Source organism: Salvelinus sp. IW2-2015, linkage group LG18, assembly GCF_002910315.2.
Source record: "Salvelinus sp. IW2-2015 linkage group LG18, ASM291031v2, whole genome shotgun sequence".
Lineage (NCBI taxonomy): Eukaryota > Metazoa > Chordata > Actinopteri > Salmoniformes > Salmonidae > Salvelinus > Salvelinus sp. IW2-2015.
The window spans coordinates 9,725,826-9,749,449 of NC_036858.1; the positions used below are offsets into that span (position 1 = coordinate 9,725,826).

At 43.7% G+C, this 23,624-nt stretch overlaps 1 protein-coding gene and 1 pseudogene across 1 annotated transcript; both read right to left on the minus strand.

Annotated features, from left to right (window-relative positions):
* Positions 1-3,540: 3,540 nt before the first annotated feature.
* LOC111977592 (ATP-dependent RNA helicase DHX8-like) lies at positions 3,541-11,384 on the minus strand (annotated as a pseudogene).
* Positions 11,385-12,767: 1,383 nt separating this feature from the next.
* On the minus strand, positions 12,768-22,316 carry LOC111977796 (ATP-dependent RNA helicase DHX8). Its single transcript, XM_024007468.3, has 22 exons — positions 22,137-22,316; positions 21,678-21,763; positions 20,189-20,261; positions 19,426-19,517; positions 19,199-19,302; positions 18,731-19,093; positions 18,454-18,598; positions 18,032-18,235; positions 17,849-17,936; positions 17,653-17,750; positions 17,392-17,539; positions 16,570-16,751; positions 16,260-16,454; positions 15,952-16,137; positions 15,648-15,858; positions 15,160-15,482; positions 14,852-15,007; positions 14,599-14,736; positions 14,366-14,494; positions 13,963-14,159; positions 13,677-13,856; positions 12,768-13,560 (listed from the first exon to the last, which is right to left on the minus strand). Exons 1-22 carry the CDS (start codon positions 22,285-22,287, stop codon positions 13,341-13,343), a joined length of 3,669 nt encoding a protein of 1,222 aa, XP_023863236.1. The 5' UTR covers positions 22,288-22,316; the 3' UTR covers positions 12,768-13,340.
* Between the last annotated feature and the right edge of the window lie 1,308 nt (positions 22,317-23,624).

Here is a 23,624-nt window from a genome sequence, read left to right on the forward strand (position 1 = left end):
GCTCTGTGCCAAGATGTTGTTTTACTCCTCTGATAACATTGTGGCAGATTGGGAATGGCTACACAGAGGGAGAATGGGTGTTATCTCAAGGTATGGAGTCATTTCTAAATCATGGACATCAAAATCAGTTAACCAAACTGAAGTCAAAGTCGGTGACAAAAGAGCACATGCATTTCCTACCTGCCATTTCCTTTTCTGACGTTATCAGTGGTCACACCTTATGTCAACTAGGAAACAGGATTACTACAAAGGTTCTCAAAAGGTCAGACTGTTCCTCTTCTAATATATGCACACACAGCACGCTCCAGCTGCAATGGGACACCTGAAKATTCATAAATTAAAAGAATCAGTTGAAATGTAAATTGTATATTTAAGTCATTTAGAAGACGCTCTTATCCAGAGTGACTTTTTTATTTCGCCTTTATTTTATCAAAACATCACATAAAAAATATGTTGAAGATTGTTCCACAAATAAGGTACATGAAAACTAAAAGCTGATTTACCTAACTCAGTAGAGACCACAGGAATTTCAAGAGTTAACCAGCCCTGAGACTAGTGTCTAAAGTTTKGTAACGATGTTAGGTACAGTGGGACTCTTTTGTAAAAGGGCTTTATAAATGAAAACATAGCAACGTATCAACCTACGTGACATCAAAGAGGGCCAACCAACTTTCTGGTAGAGAATGCAGTAATGAGTACTAAACTGCATGAGTACAAAACGACTTTAATGAAAAGGCAGCTGCGTTCATAATAGAGGATGTTGCCATAGTCTAGGACTGTCGACTGAATAATCCGCTTTCTACTATTTAGCAAGAGGCAGGACCTATTTCTATAAAAGCCCATTTTTATTCTCAGCTTCTTCACTCGTCAACATTTTTCATCTATCCAGATGCCCAGAGATTTGTAAGCAGGGACACAATCAATATGGAAAGCATTCAAAGTAAATCAGAGTTATTTTTATGCACTCTYGAGAACAACATATACTTAGTTTTATCTACATTCAACACGAATTTCAGGTCAAAGTTTTTCTGTAWTACAATGAAGGAAGACTGTAGTTCAGATAGAGCCTTGTCAACTGTGAGGGCAACAGCACACACAACAGTATCATCGGCAAACAAGTGCACGTTATAATTTTTTTTACAGACAAGTAAACAATAAAAAGCACAGGACCCAGAATCGACCCCTGCGTGACACCATTCGCAATATCCAGGAAACCTGATTTAACACCATCAGTAGATACACATTGAGTTCTATCTGTCAAGTAATTGTTAAACCAGTTACATGCAGCCTGGTCTAGGCCAATTGAGGAAAGCCTCTGAATTAGCAGTGAGTGATCAATAGTATCGAAGGCCTTTGACAGGTCAATGAAGAGGGCAGCGCAATGTTGCCTTTTATCCATACAGTTAACCACATCATTTATAACTAGAGATGCAGCAGAGATAGTGCTATGACCTGGTCTAACTGATGTACATTTAGAATACATTTCAAAGATAAGAAAGATCTTAGATGAGAATTAATCAAGGATTTTAATATTTTAGCTAGTCAAGAAAGTTTAGAAATAGGGCAATCATTATTTTTTTGGGGGGCGGAGTACATGGACGCCTTCCAAACCTTGAGGATTGAACCAGATATAATAGTCAGGTAAAAAAATATTGATTCATGATTCAGCAATTCGGGGGGCAGAGAGCTGCAGCAAATATGGATCAAGCATATCAGCCTCAGTGGATTTTTTCACATTAATCCTAAGCAAGGCATCTAGCACATCACAGACAGTAAATTGTTGAAATGAAAACAAAGATTCACTAGACGTTGACGGGTAAACCGTCGAGTCAGCTGAAGGCTGGCAGAGGGAAGAGCAGTCGATTGACTCACCAGCACAGTCAGAGATAGAGCTTAAAAAGTAGCTTCCTTAATCGAGATAGTACATCTGTTTTTCAATTGAAAGATTGCCAGTCCACTACAGAGTCAGTTTTCCTTGCTTTGGCCCAGTCCTGATTTTTCATCAGAATGAGCTCAGATAGCTCAGAAGAAAACCAAGGGTTAGATCCATCTTTGACTCTGAATTGTTTAAAAAGGGGCGTGTCTATTTGCCAGATGAATAAATATGGAGGAGAAATTAGGSTRAAGTGCCTTGCTCAAGGGCACATCGAAAGATTTTTCACCTAGTTGGCTCGGGGACTCAAACCAGCGACCTTTCGGTTACTGGCCCAACGCTCTTAATCACTAGGCTACCTGCAAACTTTTGATGGTAGTTCTGCAAGAGCCAATTCTGTAACTGGTCTGTTCTATACTTTCCATTTATATCATTGGCGGATCATGACAGTTTAATTATAACATAACAGCAACAAGAAAAAAACAACAGTCATGAGACCATCCAATATTTTATGAGGTTTATGGTCATTGAGAAAAAAATGGCATTTCACTGGCGATTACAGTAAAGGATTCACTCATAATTTCAGTCTGATTACATTTCCGTCGTCTTAATGAAACGACAGATCTGGCAATTGCTGACCTACAATCAAAGTCCCATCCATTTCCCTTGATATAAACGATTTACATGAAATCACTAGACTAATCGAACTCTGAGCATTGTGTCCTCAAAAACAGACAGACTTCCACTGGCTGATCAGATTACTGCCCTTCCCTTCCTATCCACTTAATAGTTATTTATTTAAGGGAATCCCTGATGTTCGGTTTTAAGGTGATTTATACATTGAGCATCTTAATTAAGTAAAACTAACTTTTGATTTCTGTCTGAGGGGAGTAAGTTAGCTGACATTGAACCATGAAACCAAATGACTCAAGGAACACAGAGAAGAACAATGGCCTGGTATGTATCAACCAATCAATGACTGTCTCCCTCTCTCTCTCTTGCTGTGGTGTGAGCCTGTGTGTAAGGGTAAAGGGATCTATTTCCTGCTGAAGGTGCGGAAGATTTTCTATACGTTGGGCTCTTCGTAGCGGTTATAGAGGGGCTCGAGGCACTGCTGCTTCAACTGTTTGATGCATGTACTCATTCATTGTCAGCAGCAACTCATACACCAACCTGTCGATATTTAACCTTTATTTAACTAGGCAAGTCAGTTAAAAGAACAAATTCTTATTTACAATGACGGCCTATCCCGGCCAAAACCGGACAAAGCTTGGCCAATTGTGCGCCGCCCTATGGGACTCCCAATCACGGCCGGATGTGATACAGCTTGGAATCGAACCAGGGACTGTAGTGACACCTCTTGCACTGAGATGCAGTGCCTTAGACCGCGATAAAGGGATGAAAGGAGTGGGGGAAATTAGGGTATAGAAGAGTATGTTTTTAATCTTTCTGGAGCTCTGTTCCCTGATTATATATATTAAAAAGTAGCACAGTCTATYCACTTACACTCTTTACTTCCAAAAATGGGTGGCCAACACGGAACAGTGGTGCCTTTCAAGACATGTATGGTATATACAAGGATTCTATTACATAGAGGCAACACTAGCCCCAATAAAAATAGATGAAAGTGGCTCGTGACTATGCTTAGAGCCCCAATGGTTATAGACTCATAACTCAGGCTGGATGTTGAACAGAGAACTGGAGAGTTGGATTTACACCACCTGCTGGTCAATGAGGGTACAGTAGCCTTCCTAGGGATCCTTTTTAGCTGCATTCCGGAAGAAACCACTGCAGATTACCTTTTGTATGCYCACTGTGGCCTTTCCACGTGGCACAGGTCAAAGTAACACTCCAATAATTCACCCTATGTTCAAAATATTGATACAAGTAGGCATACAGATTTTCTATGATATCCATAAATGGGAAGTAGATTAAGTTAAATTTAGGCCCCAGAGATTGTGTCTTTGAGTCACAGGATTAATACCATGCACAAGTAATAATACCAGTTGAGAACGTTACCGGATATAGAATGAATTAGAAATTCTTATGATGAATGTCCTACCTGTCCATGATGCCCAGCATCTGTTAGCATAAACTGTTTGCATAAATGCAGGGCACTYCGCAAGGAGCGAGCCTGGATAAAGTTCTCGAAGCACCAAGGGTTGGTGAACTTGTTCTTCCATCCAGGAGTTATAGACATTCAACAGGGTAAGGTGGGCTCCCTCGGCTTGGTGGAACTTGGCCTTCTTCTGGTCAGCCAGGGCCTGCTTGTCCTGGGGCGGCACAGAATAAAATTACAAAAGCGATGACTGGCCATCAACTGATCAACACCAATCACATTAGGCTACAACTGTCTCATTATGGCCTGAGGTTTCCACCAATATATGACAAGTTAGGGAAGTCAGTCAACCATAATTCACCACCATCAACAAATGTGATAGCTACGATAGCAGTTGATTCTGGTTGTAAACCCATAATAACCCGCCCTCCGCAAGGGTACCCCAATCCTACAAAGGGTACATGTGCACAACGACTCGAGCACTTGCGAGCAAAGTTGTACACTGGACCGCTCATTTCAAAAGAGAAAACAATTCGAATTTTAGTAAGCTGGTTAACCTACTACCTACAGTTGAAGTCGGAAGTTTACATACACTTATGTTGGAGTCATTAAAACTCGTTTTTCAACCACTCCACAAGTTTCTTGTTAACAAACTATAGTTTTGGCAAGTCGGTTAGGACATCTACTATAAAAGCCCATTATTATTCCAACAATTGTTTATTCCAGAAAATGATGTCATGGCTTTAGAAGCTTCTGATGGGCTAATTGACATCATTTGAGTCAACTGGAGGTGTACCTGTGGATGTATTTCAAGGCCTKCCTTCAAACTCAGTGCCTCTTTGCTTGACATCATGGGAAAATCAAAKGAAATCAGCCAAGACCTCAACAACAAAAAAATTGCCTGAAMGTACCACGTTCATCTGTACAAACAATAGTATGCAAGTATAAACACCATGGGACCACGCAGCCYTCATACCACTCAGGACGGAGACYCGGTCTGTCTCCTAGAGATGAACATACTTAGGTGCGAAAATTGCAAATCAATCCCAGAACAACAGCAAAGGACCTTGTGTAGATGCTGGAGGAAACAGGTACAAAAGTATCTATATCCACAGTAAAACGAGTCCTATATCGACATAACCTGAAAGGCCACTCAGCAAGAAAGAAGACACTGCTCCAAAACCGCCATAAAAAAGCCAGACTACAGATTGCAACTGCGCATGGGGACAAAGATCGTACTTTTTGGAGAAATGTCCTCTGGTCTGATGAAACAAAAATAGAACTGTTTGGCCATAATTACCATCGTTATGTTTTGGAGGAAAAAGGGGGAGGCTTGCAAGCCAAGGAACACCATCCCAACCGTGAGGCACGGGGGAGGCAGCATCATGTTGTGGGGGTGCTTTACTGCAGGAGGGACTGGTGCAATTCACAAAATAGATGGCATCATGAGGCAGGAAAATTATGTGGATATATTGAAGCAACATCTCAAGACATCAGTCAAGAAGTTAAAGCTTGGTCGCAAATGGGTCTTCCAAATGGACAATGACCCCAAGCATACTTCCAAAGTTGTGGCAAAATGGCTTAAGMACAACAAAGTCAAGGTATTGTAGTGGCCATCACAAAGCCCTGACCTCAATCCTATAGAAAATGTGTGGGCAGAACTGAAAAATTGTGTGCGAGCAAGGAGGCCTACAAACCTGACTCAGTTACACCAGCTCTGTCAGGAGGAATGGGCCAAAATTCTCCCAATTTATTGTGGGAAGCTTGTGGAAGGCTACCCGAAATGTTTGACCCAAGTTAAACAATTTAAAGGCAATGCTACCAAATACTAATTGAGTGTATGTAAATGTGATGAAAGAAATAAAAGCTGAAATAAATCATRCTCTCTACTATTATTCTGACATTTCACATTCTTAAAATAAAGTGGTGATCCTAACTGACCTAAGACAGGGAATTTTTACTAGGATTYAATGTCAGTAATTGTGAAAAACGGAGTTAAATATATTTGGCTAAGGTGTATMTAAACTTTTGACTTCAACTGTACGTCTACAAGTAGTAATATTATATTTTGTTAGCCAACGAGACAAGAAAGAACAGTTTTGTCCAACTGCAGTGAGTTACATTTTCCTTTGATGCTAGCTTGTCTTCTGCTAGCTAGCTCCCTAACATCTGTAGATATTAGCTAATATGTGTGCTGTATAACAAAGTTGAGATGTGCACATTTGAAACCAATTCGAGAGACATCAGGCAATTTAAGTAATGTATCAGTACATTTATTATCAGCCAAAACTAGCAGAATGTGMGGCTGACATTCAGGTAATTTTGATAGCTAGCTAACTCGAAAGCTAACAACATTGAACATGATCTTGACGCCAATGTTTTATGACAAAACAGTATTAGCAGACACKACAGATAAATGTATTTTAATTTGAATAGCTTTCAAAATTGTAAAGCTACAGAAGTTTATTTATTTTAACCGTGCATGTTTTTTTCTGTGATTTTTACTTAACACCACTCACTGGCCTGGAGGACATTAATAATAGCCATGGTTACACAGTATTTATGGACCTATGATKTGAGGTTTCTTGGGCCTGGAGAAGAGCGTTCTGCACAGGCAGCATGGACACAACGGTGAGCATCTCCTTACTGCAGCCCAGATGGACGGATATGATCGGCTTCTTACACAGCATGGGCTCCAGAGGGAATTCGGCCCTCTGACACAAACAAAGAGGCAGACAGAGGGAGAGGAGTGGGGAAGAGTGTATAACATTTAATCACATTCATTACTATAATATTATGGTTGGGGTCAAGGCAATTTTAACTCAGACTAGTCACTGACCATAAACTGACCAATTTTAAGTTAGCTTGTTGTTCCATGCTCCATTTTATCCAGCGTCCAAGGTGAGCGAGTAAACCTTTGTCAATCAAATGAAATTGTATTTGTCACACGCGCTGWATTCAACAGGTGTAGACCTTACAGTGAAATGCTTACTTACACGGCCTTAACCAACAATGCAGTTTTAAGAAAARACCTAATAAAAGTAAGAAATTAAAGTAAGAAATAATTACKYCGCAGCAGTAAGATAACAYTAGCGAGGCTATATACAGAGGGTACCGGTACAGAGTCAATGTGCGGGGGCACCGGTTAATCGAGGTAATTGAGGTAATATGTACATGTYGGTAGATTTATTAGAGTGACTATGCATAGATAATAACAGAGAGTAGAAGCAGCGTAGGGGGGCAGTCTGTGTAGTCATTTGATTAGATGTTCAGGAGTCTTATGGCTTTGGGGTAGAAGCTATTTAGAAGCCTCTTGGACCTAGACTTGGCGCTCCGGTACCACTTGCCGTGCGGTAGCAGAGAGAACAGTCTATGACTAGGGTGGCTGGAGTCCTTGACAATTTTCAGGGCCTTCCTCTGACACCTCCTGGTATAGAGGTCCTGGATGGCAGGAAGCTTGGCCCCGGTGATGTACTGGGCCGTACATACTACCCTCTGTAGGTCCTTGCGGTCGGAGGCTGAACAGTTGCAATAGCAGGCAGTGATGCAACCCGTCAAGATGCTCTCGATGGTGCAGCTGTAGAACCTTTTGAGGATCTGAGGACGCATGCCAAATCTTTTCAGTCTCCTGAGTGGAATAGGTTTTGTCGTGCCCTCTTCACGACTGTCTGGTGTGCTTGGACCATGTTAGTTTGTTGGTGATGTGGACACCAAGGATTTGAAGCTCTCAACCTGCTCCACTACAGCCCCTTAGATGAGAATGGGGTGCACGTCCTGGTAATCCATCTGGCACTGCAGTCTTGTGAATGTTGACCTGTTTAAAGGTCTTGATCACATCGGCTGTGGAGAGCGTGATCACACAGTCGTCCGGAACAGCTGAGTCCTGTAGTTTAGCATCTGCTTCATCTAACCACTTTTTTATTGACTGAGTCACTGATGCTTCCTGATTTAATTTTTGCTTGTAAGCAGGAATCAGGAGGATAGAGTTATGGTCAGATTTGCCAAATGGAGGGCGAGGGAGAGCTTTGTACGTGTCTCTATGTGTGGAGTAAAGGTGGTCTAGAGTTTTTCCCCTCTGGTTGCACATTTAACATGCTGATAGAAATGTTGTATAACGGATTTAAGTTTCCCTGCAATAAAGTCCACGGCCACTAGGAGTGCCGCCTCTGGATGAGCGTTTTCCTGTTTGCTTATGGCGGTTTACAGCTCATTGAGTGTGGTCTTAGTGCCAGCATCGGTCTGTGGTGGTATGTAGACAGCCATGAAAAATACAGATGAAAACGCTATTGGTAGACGTGTGGTCCACAGCTTATCATGAGATACTCTGCCTCAAGCGGGAAAAACCTTGAGACTTCCTTAGATATTGTGGACCAGCTGTTGTTTACAAATATACACAGACCGCCACCCCTGGTCTTACCAGAGGCTGCTGTTCTATGCTGCCGATAGAGTGTACAACCCGCCAGCTGTATGTTGTTCATGTAGTTGTTCAGCCACGACTCGGCCAAACATAAGATGTTACATTTTTTATGTCCCGTTTGTAAGATATACGTGCTTTTAAATCGTCCCATTTATTTTCCAGTGATTGTACGTTTTCTAATAATACGGGTGGCAAAGGCAGATTAGCCACTCGTCACCTGATCCTCCTTCCGCGAAATCTCAGTCTCTTTCTCCTGCGAATGACGGGGATGAGGGCCTGTTCAGGTGTCTGGAGTAAATCCTTCTCGTCCGACTCATTAAAGAAAAATTCTTCGTCCAATTCAATGTGAGTCATCGCTGTTCTGATGTCCAGAAGCTCTTTTCGGTCATAAGAGGCGGAAGCAGCAACATTATGTACAAAATAAGTTACAACCAATGCCAAAAAAAATACAAAAAAAATAGCATGGTTGGATAAGAGCCAATAAAACAGCAGCCATCCTCTCCGGCACCATTACTCCGGAGCCCCTAAAATGTAGAGCATCTCTGATCAAAAATGTCAGTGTTCCTTCTCCATGCATTATAAGGATATCTGCATGTACTGTAATAGTTGTATCCACAGGAGGAAGTCAAATGAAGTCAAACGATAGCAGGTCATTGATGCCCGTGGCCTTAAGGAAGTAAGGAGAGAGGGAAGTGAGTGGATGGCATTGGAAGAACAGGTCTGAGCAAATAAACCTGTACTAACGCAGGGTACTCTGGGGTTTTGCAGTGCTAATATGAGCCTATAATCAGTAACTTTAGTGTCTGTATGTGTTAGGACATGCCAGTTAGTGTCTGTATGTGTTAGGACATGCCAGTTAGTGTCTGTATGTGTTAGGACATGCCAGTTCGTGTCTGTATGTGTTAGGACATGCCAATTAGTGTCTGCATGTGTTATGTACCTTGAGAGACAGCATGGTGCTGGACAGGTTAGTTATCTGGATCTCAGGCACATTGCTGGTGAGCACCTCATCTCTGTATGTTCTCTCTGTAAACAGACGGTAGCGTTAGTTCTTCCCGCTCTACCAGACTGCTGCTTAGCTTGGGCCTGAGAAAGATAAAGATAGCGATTCATTTTGATTGGATTTCAGTTTAATGCTTTGGACAACACAAAGTATTATCCATCATTAAAAAAAACATTCAGTGTTCCTTCTCCATGCATGATAAGGATATCTGCATATATCTATTCAGCTTAACTGGGATATGGGGGTCACCACTAGTTGGTCGATGCCAGTCTTGGAATTGTAGACATTCTTCTTCACAAAGCCTGGGTKCACCACATAGTAAATCTCATCAATGGTCAGAGACGTCTCAGCAATGTTGGTGGCAATTATTACCTGCATAATCAAATAACACAAAATTATTAGGCTTAGGCCTACCTCCGATATCGAGCATGTGTGGCAGCAGAAGAGTGTGTGTGTGTTTTTGGGACCGTTCTGGTTTGTGTTAGGGTACCTTTCTGCTGCAGGGGGGAGCAGGGTCAAATGGGTCTGCATCTCGCTGGGCAGGGCGGAGTAGACCAGTAGGATAATGATTTCAGGCACTTCAGGTCCCAGTGACTTCYTCRYTTCATACAGGCTGTGTCAATCTCCTCCTGACCCGCCAGAAACAACGGGACATCACCTGCAAAGAAGGAGCGAGAGAGGACAAAGAGTCACTGATGGCCAAATCCTAAGCTTTAGATGTCAATCGAGGATTTGCATCTTATCGCAGGTGCTGAAGTGTAGACATTGTGGATGTATGTACTGTAACCATTTTTAACTGTACCTGAGGGCTCACTCATGAGGATCTGCATGACGGTGATGAGACTGGCATCCAGGTAGTCTGTCTCGGGTTCTTTGCAGTAGAGCACCTCCACTAGGAAAGTGCGTCCTGGGATGGTGAAGATGGGCGCCTCAAAGTAGTACTGGGAAAACTCAAGTCAAATCACAAGTTATTTGTCACATGCTTCAGAAGCAACAGGTGTAGACTAACAGTGAAATGCTTACTTATGGGCCCTTCCCAACAARGRATAGAATTWAAAAAAWATYTTTTTATATTTTTTAACTTGACAGCATCTAGTGTTGACGAGGACACAATCAGCATCATGTCTGGGTGTTTCTTGACAGAGAATTTAAAGGAATTAACACACCACTCATTATACTATTCTCAAAATGGAAGGAGTCAAGGAAATATTCAGACTGTTTTGCMATTATGAACAAGACCCTGTGTACCTTCTTGAGTAGATCAAAGAGCACGTCAGTATGGAGTCCTCTCGTGGGCCTCGTCAAGCATGATGAGGGTGTACTGACACATGTCTGGGTCTATTGGACATTCCCTCGGCAGCATACCATGTGTCATGTACTTACTTGATCACCGTCTCAGGGCTGGTGCAGAACAGATGGTGTAGTCCACCTGGTGTGGAAAATAATTGGAGAGGTGAGAAGTCACCCTCATAAACAAAGTCACGGACTAAAAGCAAATCCAAAAGGTATACAAGGTAAAACTGCTCACTCAACCTGGCCCAGGCAGCAACATACTCTTCAGAGACTCTCTTGGCCACAGACATGGCTGCCATACAACGGGGCTGAGTGCAGCCGATCTTCCCCGAGTGGTGTAGCCTCTCTCAGCCAGGTACTGGGTGATCTGGGTGGTTTTCCCAGAGCCACTCTTTCCAACCACAATCAGGATCTGTATAACGTGGACAGCCTGTCATAATGAAAAAGAAGGTGACCAAAGCTGGATACCATGTATCATTTAAACCYTTGAAGTAATATTGAAGTCAGGTAACCTTACAAATAAAGCAATGTCTGACAAACAACTTTATTTCTCTCTATAGGGCAATGACTATTGTTGACTTGTGTGAGCTTCTCCTTTAGCTTGTAGATGGGCAGGCTCTCTCTCTCTCTGCTCCAGGATGGTAAGCTCTGTCTTCTTGCCATAAGAGGCCTGGTTGCCGCCAAAGGCATGTTTCTTCCACTCCGGGAAGCCATCTGGCATCATGCCAATGCCTCTCATGTTGGCTGCAATCTGCCTTCCATCAACTGTGTAAGAGGGAAGTGTGTTTAATTGAGATGAACTGGCATGATATTTAACCTCCACCCCTTCAGATGACTGGTCTAGGGCCCTMGCAGGAACCTTCCACCCACACAACCTCTCCTACCACCCTGGGCCATATAGTATACAGCACACTARAGCAGGCCACTCTATCCGGCCTGTTAGGATGCTAAAGGAAAGCAGATAACCATCTCCAGCCCTGCTAACCCTGAGGGCTACTGCTGCTACACTGGAGGAAGCCTGACGTAGTCGGTCGTGCCTCAGACTGGGTCGTCACTAGTTACCACAGCCACAAAGTCATAAACCCTGCRTATTTCTACAATTGAGCTTCATAAAATTTGATTTTACACCTAACTCTAACCTTAACCACACTGCTAACCTTATGCCTAAACCTAACCTTAAAAAATAAGGTTAGGTTTAAAGTGTGTTTTTAATCCTAACTCTAACCTTAACCACACTGCTAACCTTYTGTATTAACCTAACCTTAAATTAAGAAAAAGTAAGAAAACMTTGTGGCTGTGGTAACTAGTGGAAACCATCAGACTTGACTTTGTTTTACTACGTGGTAGTTACCTTTTAAAGTGCAGAAAAGACGCATGAGGTAGAAGCCCAGACATAAATCACATGGTGGGAAAGCATACTGTATGTCTACATCTCTAATGCAATGTTTGTGTGTGGTCCAGGCCCTTGCTTTTCGAGGTCAACAGGAATGCATCCATCTCAGCCATTTGATGAGCGTGGTTCTCCTTAGCCTAAGCACTCTGCATCATGGCTGTCTAGGCTCGCTGTCCTAGACTAGGCTCTCAATGGAATGAGTTTGACACCACTGCTCAACAGCATTTGTTTTGTTTACAGAAAAAATGCAGTTTTTGGTCACGTTCCCCTTCTCTGATTTTGCATGCATCAACTAATGAAGTGCCACATCGACTATGCCGGCAGGCACCAGATTGCTGTAAAACATGTGGTTAGCTGATATGTAAAATACCTATCCATGCGTTCTAAGATCGGGCATGTGTCAGCAACACCTGGGCAGAGAAACGCGCCCATTGACAACAAGCACATTACATAATGAACTTAGATCACACTTCTGGGTTCTGTGTGTGTAATACTTAAATTGTGTCACCAGGTGGGGCTAAAATCATTGTCAATATGACCATTTTAACCTACACCAGTGTGGCTGCCAATTACATTTTCTAAATGAAACATTGACAATACAGAGAGCAATACAATATTTAATGAGGGCAGAAAGTGTAAGGKGTACATTAGCACAGTGAAACAATCACTCAAAGCTAAGACAATGCCTGAGTACATAGTTCCATCCATTTCACTTTGTTTTATAAAAAGATAGCCTACTATAAAATATAAATTCTGTTTTAGGAGAACAGTGCTCTGAGACAAAGACATTCACCCACTTTTCAAATTACTACCCAGTCCCCTTCCTATTCAATTTGTCATTTTCGGAAGTTTTCACCACAGGGCAGATGTGACATTCAAGTAAAACGAACAAATAAAACGGTTTCGTTGTCCTTGATGCTCAGAGAGAAGATTGATTCTCCTCAGGGGATGAGACATTGATTCATATTACCCAAATAAGCCTGTAAGGACAGGGAAAGCAATGACCTGGCCCCTTAACCGTCTCACTTTGCTAGTCGTCTTCTATACAGATCAAGAGAGAGAATTAGGCCTACCAATACCTCAGATCAAAATGATAGTGATTGAATAAAATCAGCTGAGCAGACATAAAACACATAATTTACACATGTCTAAAACAAGTAGACAATGCCCCAGCTTGACCAATAAGTAAGAGTTAGCGAGGCCTGTTGGCACAGGCACAATGTCTCTCCACGGTATTTCTCTACCAACTGATACGGGACTGTGTGCATCTCTTCCTTTGTGTGGAGATACAGGATAGACCTTCTAGCGCCGACGGAAGGCGCGGGAGATTCTCCATGCGTTGGGCTCCTCGTAGCGGTTATAGAGGGGCTCGAGGCGCTGCTGCTTCTTCTGTTTGCTGAGGCGTGTGGGGTCGGACACTTTGAAGAAGGCCGGCGAGAACTCTACCAGCCAGCGTGGGTCAATGGTGGTCACTTCCCTCATGTACTCTTTCGTGGTCAGCACCAGCTCGTGGTACACCACCCTATGGGGCAAGAGGATAAGGATGTCCAAGATGTCTCAGTYACAGTTGACATTCAATGTAAAACTAGTGACTAATCCTTTAGTCCTCATGGTTATCAGAAAAGAGTGTTGACTCACCACTCAGGCTGGCGGTTGAACAGGGCACTGGAGGGGTGGATGTACACCACCTGCTGGTCAATGAGGGTACGGTAGCCTTCCTGAGGATCTTTTTTGGCTGCGTTCCGGAAGAAACCACTGCAGATGGCCTTCTGRACACGCACTGTGGCCTTTCCACAAGTCACCACGTCCAGTTTATGTCTGAAAACAGGTCAAAAAGTGTTTGGATTTGTGTGAGAGATGTCATGTGAGGTGTCTTTGTCAGATGTACAATTAACTCCATTGTCGAATGGATAGTGGGTCCTACCTGTCCATGATGCCCAACATCTGTTTGCGGATGTCCTGGGCTCTGCGCAAGGAGCGGGCCTGGATGAAGTTCTCATAGCACCAAGGGTTGGAGAACTTGTTGTTCTTCCAGGAGTTATACACAGCCAGCAGGGTAAGGTGGTCTCCTTCGGCCTGGTGGAACTTGGCCTTCTTCTGGTCAGCCAGGGCCTGCTTGTCCTGAGACACAGAATAAAAAGGACTGTTAGTCACCAAATGGTAAACAACAACACACCGTACAACTGCCTCAGTGAGTTCTCCACCCATAATGGTAAACCTCAACACAACAGTAACCTGTGCTGCAAAGAAAACAACATCGAATCAAGATTCCCAGAGGAGTGATAGAACCCTATTTCAGTGTTTATGAGTCCCGTGATTTGCTGTACCTTGGGCCTGTAGAAGACGTTCTGCACAGACAGCATGGAGACGATGGTGAGCATCTCCTCACTGCAGCCCAGGTGGACGGACATGATCAGCATCTTACACAGCATGGGCTCCAGAGGGAACTCGGCCATCTGACAGAGAGAGATGGAAAAGGATTCATTAGTTGGTCATGATTCCTCACTTTCACGTTTCTTAACAATCGTCTCCTTTTTTTTGCTCTAAACTCCCATCTTACCCTGCGTCCAAGGCGAGTGAGCAACCCTTCATCGTCCAGAGACCCCAGAGTGTAGAGCTGCTCCATGGCCGTGATCAGCGTCTCCATGGGTGGCGCGTCCATGAAGTCAAACGACAGCAGGTCATTGATGCCCATAGCCTGAAGGAAGTAAGGAGAGAGGGAGGTGAGAGGGTGACACCGGATGAGTAGGTCTGCGCAGACAAGTATATATATATCACAGTGAAGATTGCCACTTTTGTTACTGTGTGCATACCTTGAGAGACAGCACAGTGCTGGCCAAGTTAGTTCTCTGGATCTCAGGCACGTTGGTGGTGAGCATCTCGTCTCTGTAGGCTCTCTCTGTGTACAGCCTGTAGGTCTTCCCTGGACCAGTTCTTCCAGCTCTTCCAGCCCGCTGCTTGGCTTGGGCCTAACAGAGAAGATACATTGAACAGAGAGGTTACATTGAAGCCCTTAGTATACTAAATCCTAATTGCAAGGTACGCAAAGGAATTTAGACAGGCCGAGGGGTTACAATGTGGGAAACATTTAGAATATGAATTGAGTGATTAACCAGCCTACCTGTGAGATGGGGGTCACCACCAGRTGGTCAATACCAGTCTTGGAGTTGTACACCTTTTGCTTCACAAAGCCTGGGTCCACCACATAGTAGATACCGTCGATGGTCAGAGACGTCTCAGCAATGTTAGTGGCAATGACGACCTTTCTGCTGCCGGGGGGAGCAGGGTCAAAGATACGGGTCTGCATCTCGCTGGGCAGGGCGGAGTAGACCGGTAGGATGATGAGTTCAGGCACTTCAGGTCCCAGTGACTTCATCCGTTCATACAAGATCTCACAAGCGGTGTCGATCTCCTCCTGGCCCGTCAGAAACACCAGGACGTCACCTGCAAAGAAGGAGCGGGATAGGACAAAGAGAAGGTTGATATCTGTTGACAGTCAAGGTTGAATCTCAACCTGACAATTTAGAGCAATGGATTTTCATTTAGGTCAACGACTTTGTATTACAGTTTGACTATAGACTGGATATAAAAACGTTGTTAAAACTGTACCTGGAGGCTCAGTCAGGTGGATCTGCATGACGGTGATGAGACTGGCATCCAGGTAGTCTGTCTCGGGTTCTTTGGTGTAGAGCACCTCCACTGGGTAGGTACGCCCTGGGATGGTGAAGATGGGCGCTTCGTAGAAGTACTGKGAGAACTTGACGGCATCAAGTGTGGCCGAAGTCACAATGAGTTTCATGTCCGTGCGTTTCTGCACCGTCTGAAAGAGGGAGAGGAGAAGAGGGTTTGTGTCTCCTTGACATTATAGAGATGTTAGAGCCTCAAGTCAAGGCGAAACAAGGCCCTGGTATACCTTCTTGAGCAGACCGAAGAGTACGTCGGTATGGATGGTCCTCTCATGGGCCTCATCCAACATGATGATGGCGTACTGGCCAAGGTCCGGATCTATCAGACACTCTCTCAGCAACATACCGTCTGTCATGTACTTAATCACCGTCTCAGGGCTGGTGCAGTCCTCAAAACGAATGGTGTATCCAACCTGGAGCGGATGAACGAAGACAGAAATCACTAAAATCAGCATTGTTCTGCGATCAGATGTGTTAAGACATCGCCTCATGGTCACGTGTGTTAAGATATATGCAGTGTGGAGCGATCACTCACCTCCTGGCCCAGACAGCAACCGTACTCTTCAGAGACTCTCTTGGCCACGGACATGGCTGCCACACGACGGGGCTGAGTGCAGCCGATCTTCCCCCGAGTGGTGTAGCCTGCCTCGGCCAGGTACTGGGTGATCTGGGTGGTTTTCCCAGAGCCAGTCTCTCCAATAACAATCAGGATCTGGTTATCGTGGACAGCCTGTAATAGTGGAGTACAGCTGTGAGCATAATCAGATGGCAGGAAATMATTAAAAACGGTTGATGTTGACGTAAAAATAACTAGCAAGGTAACAGATGCTAACTGTTGCACAAACCTGTATGAGCTGTTCTTTCAGCTTGTAGATGGGCAGGCTCTCTCTCTGCTCCAGGATGGACATCGCTGTCTTTTTGCCATAAGAGGCCTTGTTGCCCCCAAAGGCATGTTTCTTCCACTCCGGGATGTCAGTTGGCATCATGCCGATGCCTCTCATGTTGGCTGCAATCTGTCTCCCATCAACTGTGTAAGAGGTTGTGTGTTTAATAGAGATGAACTGGCATGATATTTAAAGTACCTGTCCAGTGAAAATTGTACTTTTAAAAGTTAATCTTCTGTTAACTCATACCCGTATAAATGTTGTTAACTCCTCCTACACAAAAATCCCACCTCAAACAGACCGTTTCAAAATTGCTTGCCATTTCCTTAGAGTATGTCATACTCCTTAGGAGGATGAGCTGGCCAATCAGTGGTCTAGAGGAGGATGAGCTAGCCAATCAGCGGTCTACTCGATTGAATATTTCTAATGACCGGTATATACCCACAGAATTCCAACACAGAAAAGCTGCTTTATAAAAACTGGGAAGGAAAACTATTTCACTCATATTGTAAGTAATTCACTGGACATTCACTTTAACATCCATCCCTTCAGATGACCAGTCTAGGGCCCTGGCAGGTACCACCCTGGGTCATGTAGGACACAGCACACTACAGCAGGCCACTCTATCCGGCCTGTTAGGATGCTAAAGGAAAGCAGATAACCATCTCCAGCCCTGCTAACCCTGGGGGCTACTGCTGCTACACTGGAGGAAGCCTGACGTAGGCAGTGGTGGCTCAGACCGGACTGGGTTTTGGATTACTGTATGCATCCACACTGACTTACCGTCAGGCAGGGGGTCTACCCAGTGTTTGTTCAGGCCCATGGGGATGGAGTCCATCTCGGCCTCTCGCTGACACTGCTTCACTTCCCTCCTCTCCTTAGCCAAAGCACTCTGCATCATGGCTGCCTGGGACAGCGAGCCATCTGGATTCTGACAGAGGGAAACAGAGAGGGCTGCATTGGTTCACACTACTAAAAAAGGATGAAAACAGTCAAACAAAATTGCCTTGAAAGTAGGATGGTCAAGGCCACACGGGAACATACCTTGACAATCTTGACAGGGCTCATGTCCATACTCTGTTTAGTGTGTCCTCTCAGGAACGGAGGCTCCTCCTCCACCAGCTCAATCTCCAGGTCCTCATCTGAAAGAAAGACACGYAGCTAATCACAACCCAACGCACTGATGTGAATCTCAGCCGACACCGGTTTTCTATGCACAATAACAAAAGACATGTTTTACCTTCTTCGTCATCTACTTTGGGGAGGATACCGGTCTCCTCATCAAAGTCAGGGAACTCCTCTTTAGAAAGAACATTAGCAGCAATCATCTGAGGGCAGATCATTAAAATAAGAGCACGATTAGATCAAAATGACATTAAAACAACAGCCACGATGTCTTGATAAGCTACYCGTGTACACATACCTGTTTGATCTCCCACTTCTCGGGGTCAGATATCTTGGTCAGCCTCTTGCGCTCCAGTGTGTCGTCCTCCAACTCAGGGGCGTGGCCCAAGTTGAGGTTGGTTGGGCGGTCGGGGTTCCTCATGATTTTCTCCTCCTCACCATCAGGGCCCTGGTTCCTCCTCCGGTTGGGGTTCAGGTCCTCCCCTGTTTCCTGGTCTACATCCTGGAAACCAAGAAGGGAACAAGTGTTTCAATAATTCAGAAAGGTCTTTCATAGTCCTTTCCAAAAGTTTCAAATGCCTTTTTTTTTTTGGCCGACATGATTAGCAGAGCTTGTTGAGAGATGAGATGAAACCACATCGCTCCCAATTCAATCACAGTGGCTCCATATAGTAAAACACACCGAAAGGACCGTAGGCCTTGACTTCATTCCCGCCTCACCTTCATACTGAGACTGGTCTTGGAGCCAGTGAAGGACAGCACCTTGATCTTGACCCTTTGACCTTTCTGGACCACATCAGCCACATTGGCAACGCGTCCCTCTCTGCGCAGCTCGGAGATGTGGACCAAGCCCTCCCAGCGTTTCCTACAATGCGAAACAAATAAAAGTCTTTCAACACTGGCCACTCAAAAGCAAACCAAGTTCAAACACAAACTAGGTTCATTACTATTGAACGAATGACCTTCGACATAGCATTAACCCAACTCTTTTACTGACCTCAGCCCCTCCAGTTGCACGAAGCAGCCAAACTGCATGATGCTGGTGATTTTGCCATTGAAGATGTCCCCCACAGTAGGCTCCTCTGGTGGAGGGCGATCCACGTGTTTGTCCTTCCACCGGTCAGAGCCTTCCTTTGTGTCCCTGTCCCGGTCTCTGTGGGGGCTGGGGGTACGACTGCGCTCACTCCAGCGAGACGCACGTTTCTTACCACGGTCGCGGTCCCTCTCYCGGTCTCTCTCTCTCTGACGGTCGCGGTCCCTAGAGCGAGATCTAGAGCGTGAGCGGGACCGAGAACGGTGACGCCGCCTCCTGTCCCGGTCTCGGCTRCGACTTCTGCTGTGCCTCCTCTTTTTGTCCGACCTGAGAAATACAAAACAGGTCACATAAGAACTACAGCCCATGTAACAACTGAGAAAAACATTGCACTTGAAACSAATAAGTATTTTACTGGTGAAAGCCCGTTACCTGCTCTTGCTCTTTGAGTCTGATCTGCTCACACTGGGCATGAACATCTCCAACTCCTTCATGGCAGCGTCGGCGATCTTCACATCGTCTTCATCCAATATGGCCTTGGGGGAGGGGGTCCGAAACGGTAGGCCAAATGTCAGCAGGTCAAAGTCAACCACAAAGTATAGCCTATACTATACATTTCACCTGCAAATTAACTAGGTTATAACAACAACAAAACGTACCTTGGGAGCAGGATCGTCTGGCCTGCATAATGCAGGAAACAATTCCTTCAGTTTGTCCTTGTCATTCTTCTGCTTGACCACAGGTTCAAAGGCTAAAATCACAGAGTAAAGGGTCAGCAACTCAGCAGATCATCGAGTCCACAACATTGTAACAATAGCACATGCACTGAGTGTACAACACATTAAGGACACCTGCCCTTTCCATGACAGACTGATCAGGTGAAATGATCCCTTATTGATGTCACTTGTTAAATCTACTTCAATCAGTGTAGATGAAGGGGAGAAGACAGGTTAAAGAAGGATTTTTAAGCCTTGAGACAATTGAGACATGGATTGTGTATGTGTGCAGTTCAGAGGGTGAATGGGCAAGACAACATATTCAAGTGTATTTGAACGGGGTATGGTAGTAGGTGTGAGGTGTACCGGTTTGTGTCAACTGCAACACTGCTGGGTTTTTCACGAACAACAGTTTCCRGTGTGTATTAAGAATGGTCCATCACCCAAAGTTCATCCAGCCAACTTGACAACTGTGGGAAGCATTGGAGTCAACATGGGCCAGCATCCCTGTGGAATGCTTGACACCTTGAAGACTCCACACCRTGACGAATTGAGGCTGTTCTGAGGGTGAGGTGTAACTCAATARTAGGAAGGTGCTCTTAATGTMTTMTACACCGAGTGCACATAGCCCATACCTTCAAAAATTTGCGCTAAGTGAAAAGCACACATCACATCAGAGGATACAGGCGGAATACAGCTCACATACCTTTGCTTGTAGATGCCTTTGGTGGAGGCCGCATCGTTTGAATAAGTCTGAGCAAATTGCCGACGAGTGAATCCTGAAAGATGGAAAATAAATGTTACGTCTACATATCAGTTCCATAAACAGCCATCTAGATCAGGGGTCTCCAACAGTTCGATCGCGAGCTACCAGTAGCTCACAGCCCAACTATGAGTAGCTCGCCAAACAATTCTGAAAGTAGAAGCAATTTTCACCTGTTCCACCGCACAACTGTCATAAACAAATCTCACAAGTATCAGACACCGTAAGCTCCCAGCTACTACCTAATCAACGCAACATTGACATTATCCCAACCCTGGTTAGCCACTACTGGCTTAAAAAGCCAAATCTAACACAATATCTACCAATTAATATCCAGCAATTTTGCCCCTGTCTGTCTGTGTGGTGCATGCGCTTGTCTATCACTCTGTGTGTAGCCAGTTGATGTGGGTTGACAGAAATACTTTCCCCAAAGTCTTGTCAATTAACTCTTAACTGCAAAGTCGGCTTACCTGGCAGATGTATACTACCGTTCAAAAGTTTGGGGTCACTTAGAAATGTCCTCGTTTTTGAAAGAAAAGCACATTTTCTGTCCATTAAAATAACATCAGATTGTTCAGAAAGACAGTGTAGACATTGTTAATGTTGTAAATGACTATCGTAGCTGGAAACAGCTGATTTTTAATGGAATATCTAGCTAACAACGTGCCATTGGAACACAGGAGTGATGGTTGCTGATAATGGGCCGCTGTACGCCTATGTAGATATTCCATTAAAAATCAMCTGTTTCCAGCTACAATAGTCATTTATAACATTAACAATGTCTACACTGAATTTCTGATCAATTTGATATTATTTTAATGGACACCATTTTTTTGCTTTTCTTTCAAAAACAAGGACATTTCTAAGAGACCCCAAACTTTTGAACGGTAGTGCATATAATTTGTATGGCAGAAGTATATCATGAGTAAGCATATTGTTTGTATGTATTTCTTGTTATTTGCAAACTTTGCCATGAAATGAGCAGCAGCTCTACAGAACCATCACTAGACCGGCACAGATGGCACATTCCTTACTTGCTAGATGCACATTTAAAGGGCCAGATGCTCAATTAAAGGGGAATTACAKATAAAAATCAGACCTAAAACATTATTTAAGCATTGACATGGACTCAGAACATTCAATATTCTTGATTCTCAAATTGTACTTTTGAGATAAAAAAAAATAAAAAATCACAGATTTTATAGAGCCCCCTTAGAGTTGTTTATTAACCATTAATTTGTCAGGTATATTGACAGAAAACATAGTATACAAGGTAAAGTAGTGCACTAAGGACCAGTGGAGAGAAGAATGTGTCGATTTGAAAGCTGGAGGGAAGAAAATGAGTACCTCTCATTCTAGAAAAGGTTGGAGACCCCTGCTCTAGATAGCGACAGTACTGTTGTATCGCAGTAGATAGGAAGTCTGTACTTACTGTGAATTCTGCTCCATTTTTCAGCAGAAGTGATTTGAAGCCWTCAAATGTTGGTTGTTTTTCAGCAAGGCTGATGACAAACTCAGCTGTAAAACAGCAAAGAAAATAACCACATTAGCCAAGTAACGTTAACTTGTCCTAAACATTTCGAGTGTAGCTTTGATTTGCTCGCTAAYATGGCTACTATAGCATGTCAGCTAGGGGCAGCGTGAAAGTTCGCATCGTTGTTAGTAACCTTAGCTGACTAAACTCAACTCCACGGTTTACTAGTTAGTTACCCAACTTAGCTACGCTGGTGAAATCATTAGCTAGTTTAACTAGCTGGTTTACCCGGGCAGATAACAACCTGACTGGACAGATGATCTGGAGTTGCTGCTAGCTAACGCGTCGCTAGCTGTTAGCCATTGTATTGCCAACTAACAAATATTATATTGAAAGTTCACTTTCAGTTTTACATACCTAGATCTTTATCACTTATCCCCAAATGGTTGTCGAGTTCTGTGCACACTTTGGATACCAACGAGAGGTATTCCAGTTGTTCTAGCTCGTTATCGCCGATGTGTGACATTATCCAAGAGACWGTTTTGTGTTCAGAAGAAAACAGCAGCATTCATTTTTTTGATAAGTGTCTCGTCAGCAACACTAAAYAAGTACTTCCGGGTCACTGAAGTTTGGAAATGTGCCAAATAAAGGTCCCCYCCTAATAGTATAACAGTGTCAATAACCTGTATTTGTATATGAAAAATAKTTATCTGAACATMAACAATTATTCATATTTGCTCATATTTAAGTGARATTTTATTTAAATGTGGGTTTTAAAACATGTCCCAAGGTCAAATAAATGCCTCCAATGCAAATAACTGTGCATGAAATATAATAATATATTGTATTCCCTACAATACTTTTACATAYCCACCTAGAATAATTTTTGCTCTATTAGGCTAAATGTATTCCATGATTTGGTGGAGTAAAAAGCCAGCAACACTCCATTCAGTGCCCCATGAAATGACACCATATATGGATTCTACTGACCCTACTGAGTATTCCCTACAATAGTTTTACTGAGGCAAAAATAATCGTTTTTTTATTATCAGCCCATGTGTAATGCCCATGTGTAATGCATATACAGTGATTTGCATTGTACCATATTGTCCAGGCACTCCACTGTAAGTTGTTAGAGCACAGTAAACGTCCTGCAACACTTCCTATGACCTAACTCTTTGTTCAAACTCTTGTATTCTAGGGACTTTAGTGAGTAGACTGGACCCTGGTTTTATGGACAAAAAATATATTGTTTTTCCTGTACAGTGCAAGTTGTTTGTGCAATACAACCAAAATACAATTCTCTTTAGTTTACACCCCCCATGTAGTTATACTTTTTAAAAACATAATTTTAACATTATGCTCTGTGCAAAGCTGCAAAAAAATATTGATATTGTATCATATGCATAGCGATTTACCGTGGACMTTTATTTTGAATGCAAAATCCGATAACCAGAAGTCTTAGTGTGGATAGCTGGTGCTGCTGCCATGCCGCTATTACTTTTTTGATGATGGAGTATGACACCATTTCCGATTCTGCCGGAAATTACTATGTGTGGTGTAGTTCTTCAARTTTGTCGCCTGGTGGTGCTAAAACCATTCCCGAGCTGGACGCTCGTGGAGCATTTAAGCCCTGAACAGCGCCTGACAGGTAACATTGTCTCCAAGGCTGCGTGCCGCCCCCAAGACCAGAACCAATTGCATGCAAGGAACAACGAGCTATCGAGCCAAGTTCAAACATATCCAGAAAGCTGAAGCATAGAGTAAAATGTTTTATATAGCTAGCATCTTTCATAATTAAGTCAACTTTATACTGATATTACACTGATTGTTTGTTAGCTAGCTTGCTAGCAGCGCTGCAAAGCAAGCTCACTTYGCTAGCTAGTCTTGTGAGCTAGCAGTTAG